At 36.4% G+C, this 9,287-nt stretch overlaps 1 protein-coding gene across 1 annotated transcript; it reads right to left on the bottom strand.

The window, feature by feature from the left end:
* Positions 1-3,979: 3,979 nt before the first annotated feature.
* On the bottom strand, positions 3,980-7,925 carry LOC133038243 (uncharacterized). Its single transcript, XM_061116333.1, has 3 exons — positions 7,619-7,925; positions 6,955-7,566; positions 3,980-6,843 (listed from the first exon to the last, which is right to left on the bottom strand). Exons 1-3 carry the CDS (start codon positions 7,923-7,925, stop codon positions 3,980-3,982), a joined length of 3,783 nt encoding a protein of 1,260 aa, XP_060972316.1.
* Between the last annotated feature and the right edge of the window lie 1,362 nt (positions 7,926-9,287).

Below are 9,287 nucleotides of genomic sequence, written 5' to 3'. Positions count from 1 at the left end.
TACCTTTGAACTAGTGAATATGTGAATTTTTACATATTTGGCTAGTATATGTGTTTATATGTTTGAACATGTCCAAATGAGTGTATTTAGCACGCCTAAAGGTTTTTCTTGATTGAAATATACTTTAAACAAAATTTTGGTATGTCATTTGCTTATTTTCAACTTTTTAAGGCCATAATGGGTGAAATTAGCCAAAATTTCATATTGTTGACAAAATTGTTGTTTTGAAAGCTTGTACATCTCTAAATACTCATATATAAACTGTCTCAAAAAGAATTTTTCAAAAATAATGCTCAAATCTTGATTTTGGTACTATCTTGCATAATTTTGACTTTTTAAGACCTAAAAGAGTGTTTTTCTCTAAACGTGCTCAATTTTCATTATTTTTCAATTCCGTAAGTTTGTACACCTCACATTTGATATTTTTGACCTACTGGAAAAAGAATTTTTCAATTTGGTTGCATAGAACTCATTTTTGGTAGATTTCTAGTTTTTAAGCAAATCGAAAAGCTTACCGAAAAGTTATGATTTTCGACTTTTTTCTGATTTTCTTGTTTGAGCATGTTTGTTTTATCATATATCAGCTGTCAAAAAAGATTTTGCATGAAAATTTTGCATAAAATCAATTTTTAGTAAGTAAGTTGCTTAAAATGACCTTATATGACCAAAACGAGTAAAACTTGCCAAAATCTCTCATTTTTGAAGCTTTTTCTATTTTTCCAGCTTGTACACTTCATATTAATCATGTTAAAGCTGATACAAAAAGAATTTTCAAAAAGGATGCATAAAACTAATTTTTGGTACATATGTTGTTTTTGCTTAAATTTTTGAAAAACTTAGCAAAAAGTCTCAACTCTTGTCATCTAATTGATTTAAGTGCATGAACACATTTGTTTTATCATACTTGAGGTATGAGAAAAGGTTTGAAATCATCACCATTCAATTATTTACCTGCATCTCTTACTTTCAAGGTTTTTGACATATTTATTTTTTTTGGTAGATTGAATGTTTAAACTTGTTTTGACTATATGAACTTTCATCTTTTTATGCATTTTGAAATTTCTCTTTACCCATTGTGCTTCATTGATACAAGTCATATCTTGTATGATTAAGGGGGAGAAATATATTTAGCTTGACCTTGCTTCCTCTGCCACCCTTTTTGATGAAATCAAAAGGGGGAGAAATATTGGAATTGATTATTTTGGCATTAATCATATTATGTTTTCAAGTATTAACAAGTTTATTGAGTATATGATTAAGGGGGAGCTTTGTCATGTTAAGAAAGGGTAACATTAAATATGCAAAGGTAAAACGGTATAAACAACATATGCATACATTAAAGGGGAGCTAAACTCAACATGTTTCAATTTACTTTTTCTTTCCGTTAAAATAATCAAATATTTTGATATCATCAAAAAGGGGGAGAATGTTGACCAAAAGTCATTCACTCATTTATTTTGATGATAAACAAATATTTGATTATTATTTGTTACTAATCTTTTCTTGATTATTTTGCAAGCAAGTTCACAGAGTATCTATATTTGCTCAGTAAAGTCAAACATAATCAAAGAAGTAGATTCAACAAGTATATAAACTACTTCATATTTCATAAGAGCAAAAGATTCATCAAGGGATCAACAAGTCAAGACCCTATACAAAAAAGGTCTTCAAAAAGCTCAAAGTCAAAAGTCAACCTGAAAGTCAAAGTCAAAAGTCAAAAGTCAAAAGTCAAAAGTCAACTCTCGGGAAAATTCAACATGGGATCAAAAACATGCAAATCAAGCTAAGAGGCTCATCTACATCAAGACTACTCAAAATAAAATGGTATAAATTTGCTTTAGTCTTGTTAAAGTGATTTGCATAGTACACTAGGATTTATAATTTCAAAAGTTTGGCTCACTAACTTGTGCGACAAGTTATTTCACAAAAAATGATATCTAAATTTTCTAAATTGATTTTTAAGATCACATATAATTTAACTAAGAGAACGCAACTGGAATTTTTGAAATCGGATAAACGAGTAAAAAGTTATGCACGTTTTAGTTCGAAAAAAATGAACCTTTTGCATCTGGAATTCCGGTTCCCATCCGGAATTCCGGTTGCCAACCGGAATTCCGGTTGTAACCAATCCGGAATTCCGGATCACGACTGAAGTGGCCTCGAAAAATGTGCTAACGGCTATAAACGGCTAGTTTTCATTCCTACACTATATAAACTCGTTTTTTCACTCAAAAATGTAGGTTGGTTGAGCTTCTATTCATCATATAATATCATTCTAAGTGTTCTAAACTAAAGAATTATCAACTTTTCATAAACACACCAACCACACACACTTGAGCCAAACTTGTTCTTATCTTCTCTAGTGTGCTTGCAATTCTCTCTAGGATTTTACTTTGTTTTCCATCTTATTAGAGAGAGTTTGCTTTGTATTTCAAAATTACATATTCATTGTATTGAGAGGTGAGGTTGGCACCGGTAGAAAAACAACTCGGTTGTAGGTGAGGTTGACACCGATTTTGTAAACAACCCAAGAAAAGTGAGATTGGCACTTCAACAATCCGGCGAGGTTGATAGTCCTTGGAAGAAAACTATTGTGAGAGGTTTGGGAAAAACCTTGGTGAAAAATTCCCCGGTTGTAAGGGCTGGTCAAGCCCGTTAACTTGGCTCGATATTGGAACTGAAAGCTAGGTCCATAACTTTGAAGACCAAGGACGTAGGTGGCATAGTTCTACCGAACCTTGTAAAAATCGAGAGTTTGCATCTTCTAATCCTTAAACTATTTATTTTACAAGTTTGATTATTTGTCATAATATATTGCTTGCCGTATTACTTGCTTTTATTTGATTAAGTGGCTAATTGCTTAATTTTGTGTTAAAAGTTTTGATTTACCGAAATTAGTATAAATTTCCAATTCACCCCCCTCTTGGAAACATATCTTGGGCTAACATTTAGTGCTTTAGTTCTTCTAGCACTACAACGATATTGGGGTATCTTATAGCACTACAAAAAAAATTTACCATTTCTTAATTACCATATTTAGTTTTCATTAATTTGGCTGATATATAAGTCAACAACTTGTCATGTTTTTCTTCATAATAAGTCTTCCATAAGTTTAGGGGTTAAACAATGAGCTTATATGGAATGGTTCTCTACCTTCTATTTTAGCTTGAACCTTTTGTACTTTTGTTCTTTTGTAGTAAAATTCAGGTTTTCAAAAAAAAAAAAAAAAGTCTTTCATAATTTTATGTGTATTTATTGTTCATCTAAATTCTTTATATAGCTCAATCACCATGTTTAGTTTTTAGGTAAGTGTATTATTAATTCTTAATGCAATAATTACCATTTCTCAATCACCATGTTTAGTTTTCATTAGTTTGGTTGATTTTCTATTATATTTTAGTTATATACTTTGCAAGTTTTGATATAATTATCCCGTTGAATGTATTTTATATTGCTAATGAATTCAAAACTCCTCTATTATCATTTTTGGTAAAAATGATCCTACACTCTCTTTACTTTTTTAATTTTCTATTTTATGATTAGATATTTTTTATTTGCTTTAGTTACAAAAGTAGTGTCCCTTATACAAAGGGAAAGACGTTTGAATATAATTACATCAAAATTAGAATGAGCAAATCTAAAACAAATAAAAAATATAATATGTTATAAAAATAAACTAAATATACGTGCAATGCACATAACTTCAATCTAGTATATATATATATATATAAGAAATACTTATTAAAATCTCCAAATTACTTTATCTTTTTTATTGGTTCAGAAAAATTACAATAAATATAAATAAAAATATCTCGAGATTATTAATTTAAATGTAATTAGATTTTTTTTTTATGTTAACTAACTATTTTTTAAATTATAAAAATAAAATGAAGAATATTTTAAACTATAACCATAAATTTAATTATTTTTCAAAGTGTAGGTGGTTTTTTTTTTTTTGAGGGAAAATACTTTATTATTATTAAACAAACAACGATTCGTTTACAATAATAGAGTATATAGGTGGAGGAATAATCTCCAACCAAGTACAAGTCTCATCTACCCCTAATGCAAATTTAGCAAGTCCATGCGCTGCCGAATCGGCAACACGATTGACATGAGAAACATTTACATTTGGGAAAAAAGATAAAAGACTAAGAACATCAATAATTAAATCTGAAAACTCTAAATTTGAATTGAAGGGAGCTTTCAAAGCATTGACAACCATAAGTGCGCAAGCTTTAACATGTCCATTTGCGTCTCTTAGGATTACACCTATACCTGTAATGTGTGAAGAAACGTCAACAGCAGCATCTGTGTTGAGTTTAAATGCGCAAGCCGCTGGTGGACGCCAGGGAATAGAAGCAGGTGGCCGAGTGTGAGATTGCTGTTGGTGAGAGGTTGCTGGTGTGGCTGTTGCAGAGCCTGAACTAACACAAGCAGCATTGTGTTGGGCTGCTCTAAAGTTCTGAAGAAAATCCGTGGCAAAGACAGCCAAGTTCTTCGCACGCCGTGCATTCTTCCCATGGATGACGTTGTTTCGCTCAGTCCATATCGCCCACATTGTACAAAGGAGTTGTTCCATTTCAACTTTATTGTAAATGGAGGATAAATATGTCACATAATCTCTATTTTTCATGTTTGTAGCAGCACACCAGTTAAAACTCAAATTCAAAGATCTCCAAACAGCCTTGGCATACTTACAACTGAAAAGAGCATGCCCCGTTGATTCCCATGCCTGTTTGCAAATGGAGCAAGTGGAATCCGTGATGATCTTTCGTCGAACAAGCGAGGTAGCAACGGGCAGAGCATCATGTATAGCACGCCAAGCAAAGATCTTCACCTTCTGAGGGACTTGAAGAGACCAAAATAGCTTCCACCAAGCAACTGCTGGACTAGAAGGGGAACTAAGGTCTTCATCCTCTAATGAAGTGGCAAGGTGGTAAGCACTTTGGACCGTGAAGTTTCCCGAAGAGTGATGGTGCCATATGAGTTTATCTGTAGTGGGAAAGTAACTCAACGGTAATGTGAGAATCTTTTCTACATCAATAGGACTAAAGTATTGTTGTAGCAAGGGAGTGTTCCATTGTCTTTCATCAGTAATAAGATTCGCTACCACACCATTGGAAGGACCAGAGTATGTCATAGGCAAAAAAGTTGTATGTCCAGGAATCCACGGATCAAAACCACTTCTAATTGATCTACCTTCGCCAATTTTCCACCTTAAACCATGAACCAACAGCTCACGACCCCAGCGAATCCCTTGCCATGTGAGGGAAGGAGAATGGCCCATACTCGCCTCTAAGAAGGAGTTGTTAGGAAAATACTTGCTTTTGAGAAGTGTAGCAAGGAGTGAGGTTGGATTGTCAATGAGCTGCGAAGCTTGTTTGGCTAGAAGAGCTTGATTAAATTGTATGAAGGATCGAAAGCCCATTCCACCTTCTCCTTTAGTTTTGCATAGTAAATTCCAAGATCGCCAGTGAATTTTGGAGCCATTTTCATTCATTCCCCACCAGAAGTTGGACATCATGCTCTCAAGTTGATTGCGAAAGTAAACAAGCAAACGAAAACAACTCATAGCATATGTTGGGATTGATTGAACTACCGCTTTCAAAAGAACTTCACGGCCACCAGCAGAGAAGAGTTTTTCATTCCAAGATTGCATGAGTTTCCAAATCCGCTCCTTAATGTTGCTAAAGAGTTCATTTTTATCTCTCCCTGAGTAAGATGGTAGTCCTAGGTATCGTTCATGACACTCGCTGATTGGCATTGAGAGGTGTCGATGAAAGAAAATTTGAGCAGCCAAGGTGGTGTTGGGGGAGAAGGACATAACAGATTTGTCTCGATTGATTAATTGGCCGGATGCTCGATGATAAGTGTCCAAAACCCGCTTTATAGCTAGACAGGAGCTTTCATCAGCTTGATAAAAAAGGAGGCTATCATCAGCGAAGAGCAAGTGTGAAATCATGGGAGCTCGTCTGGTGAGTTTAAAACCATGTATATTGCCCAGATCTTGCTCATGTTGCCACAATCTTGATAAACGTTCATCACATATCAAAAACAGGTTAGGAGATAAAGGGCAGCCTTGGCGCAAACCTCTTGTTGGTGTCAAAGAACTCGTGACTTCACCATTAACCAGGAAGGAGAATCTATTTGTAGTGAGGCAACTCATGATAATCTTGACCCAACTAGGAGCAAAACCCATTTTTTTCATGACTTCTTCAATGAATTTCCATTCAACTCTATCAAAAGCTTTACTCATGTCCAGTTTAAGAGAAGCAATGCCATGTCTCCCAGCAGTCTTGTTTTTTATCGCATGCACCAGTTCAAAAGCCACTAGGATGTTGTCAGTGATCAATCTATTAGCCAAGAATGCGCTTTGCATTTCAGAAATAACCAAAGGAAGAACTTCTTTGAATCGCGCGACAATCATTTTGGTTACCAATTTGGAAATGACATTGCAGAGACTAATAGGCCGAAAGTCCTTCATGTGATGAGGCTTCTTGATTTTGGGAATGAGTGTGATCAGAGTGTGATTGAAGCTTGTGGGGTCAGCACCATGATTGAGTATGTTAAGTACGACACGTGATACAAGGTCTCCAACAATTGACCAATGTTGTTGGTAAAACATGAACGACATTCCGTCAATTCCCGGGCTTTTATCCGAACTCATAGATTTTAGAGCACTATCAACTTCGGCTGTTGTGAATGGAGCAAGGAGAGCATCATTGTGAGCATTTGTAACCAAGGTGGGAATACAATCAAGTGTATGAGCAAGGGCACACTCATCAAGGTCACCAGCCGTGAAAAGATCAGCATAAAAATCTTGAACAATAGCTGATATGTCTGTAGTGGAAAAAGCCTTGCCGCCAACACTGTTGTAGAGAAATTTTATGTGATTGTTGGTTCGTCTTGCACTTGCTTTTTTGTGGAAAAAATTAGTGTTTTAATCTCCACAAGCAAGCCAATCAACACGAGATTGTTGTTGCCAGTACACCTCCTCTTGTTCCAACAACTCATCAAGGATGGATTCAACATTCTTTAATTCATCAAAATGGCTGCTGCTTTGGTTGAAGGAATTATTGAGCTGTTCAACTCTAGATTGACATTCTTTAATGTTCTTCTTCATCTTTCCATATTTATGGTCATGCCAAAGTTGGAGTTTACCAGCACAAGTGTTTAAATTAGAGATGACAACAGCAATAGGGTCATTGCTATCGTGTTGTAACCAATTTTCAGCAATTATACTCTTGCTGTCACGATCAGACAGCCATAACTTCTCATACCTGAAGCGACTTTTCCTTTTTTTGCTGGTGGTTTGAGTGGACAGGAGGCTGATGGTGGCACTAATGGCACGATGGTTCGATTGGAAATAGTCAAGATGATGCACTTGAGGGCTCTCAAAGAAAGAATCCCAATGGTTGTTGATAAAGCACAAATCTAGACGCTCCTTAAGAGTGTTAGTTGTTGCCCGATTCTGCCCAAGTAAAGGGATCACCATCAACGGGAGTTTCAGAAAGACAGCCTTTGTCAATTGCTTTGCGGAACGCATCCATTTGGGATTCAGATCTAAGAGCACCACCAGATTTATTACTATTCGAAAGAATTTCATGGAAGTCACCAATAACAAACCAAGGGAGATGAGGAGCAACATCCGCAAGTCTTTCCAATAAAGTCCAAGAAGCTTGTCTATTGTAAACTTCTGGGGCACCATAGAAACAAGTTAAATGAACCGTGAGGCTATTTTCTATCGTCATGTAGCAGTCAAAAAAAGTGGAACCCATGTGTAACAAAGAAATCTCTACTTCATCCTTCCATAGTAACAAGAGTCCACCACTTAACCCAGAGCGAGGAGATTCCAAACCATTCGGAAAGCGAAGAGATTGCCGCACACGAGAAACAGAATTGTCAGGCAGTTTTGTTTCCATAAGAAACAAAATATGGGTAGATTGTTGTTGGACAAGCAATCGCAAGTGTCTGAACGCACTCGAGTTCCCCAAACCCCGTGCATTCTAGCTTATAATTTTCATGATGAGTTGCGGGGTTGCCATGCAACCTCCGCAGCCGAGTCATTGGAGAAATTAGAATCCTCAGTAGCAGAAACTAAAATCTCAGGATCATCGTCTCGTGACAAGGGAGATGATGATGCTCCTTGGGTGTTACGACATCGCTTCAAAAATTTCCTCATAGAAAGTGAATCATTTTGTCTCTTAAAGGTGCTGGTGGGTGGCAGGTTTTCCTTTCCAATGGAAACAATGGCTGTTGGGTTTGTTGCATAATCTTGAAGTGGGACATGTGATGTGGGAGGGGCGGTATTGGTGTAAACATCATTGGTTTGTGGTGATGGCGGGTAAGTGGCAAAGGTATGACTATGGACAGCGAGCATATAAATGTGTGAAAGGTCAGCAATTGACTCACTTGGAGATTGAATGGCAGCTGGTGGGGATGAAAGAGATGGTGCAGAATGTGGAAGACTGCTGGTATATGAAGAAAGTTGCTGGTTTATGTTGCTGTAGTGGGAAAAGGAGGCATGTGAAATGCTCGGGTTGCTGTAGTAGACTCCTTTGAGTTTATTTTTTGAATTAAAAGTTTGGGGTAGGGTCGGGTGGTCTGAGATGTGTTCAGAAGAGTCCATAACTTGCTTGTCTTCGGCATTTCTGGTGGTCTGATTAGAAGGGCTGGGGAGTGTGTTAAGTTGTTGGTTTATTTGTGTGTTGGAGCTATGTGTGTTGGTGAGTGGGCATAGTATGTGTAACACCCTAACTATCTTAGGCGTATTACGTGATTTTCAAACGTACTGTGCAGCTCGTTGCTAATCAACGAGGTTTATGGAAAAACGTGATTAATTAAAATTTTGCTTTTTAATTAAACTTAGAAACCATATTACAAAAGACTCGGGATCCCGATTTATAAAATCATTTACAAAAGTTTTAACTGTTTAACTATTACATAAAATTAAAAGTCGTCTAACGACCAGTTACAAAAATTCAGCCTTGCTGTCCCGAGGATCGTACGCTCCAGGCCTAACCGCCCCGACATGTACAATCTCATAAGCTCGCTCACGGTCCATCAGCTATAGCCTTGCCTTTACCTACACATGAACATAAACTGTGAGTCGACAGACTCAGTAAGAAAAGCATAATAATATCATACATAATTCTAACTGCCGTGTCCAACACGATACTGAGTCCCGCTACTGCCATGTCCAACATGGTACTGAGCCACTACTGCCATGTCCAACATGGTACTGAGTTTTGAACGTTCATAGGGACGGTACTATTGACAAGTAT

The sequence above is a fragment of the Cannabis sativa genome, chromosome 5, assembly GCF_029168945.1.
Source record: "Cannabis sativa cultivar Pink pepper isolate KNU-18-1 chromosome 5, ASM2916894v1, whole genome shotgun sequence".
Taxonomy (NCBI): Eukaryota; Viridiplantae; Streptophyta; class Magnoliopsida; order Rosales; family Cannabaceae; genus Cannabis; species Cannabis sativa.
This window is presented reverse-complemented; position numbering and strand designations above follow the sequence as displayed.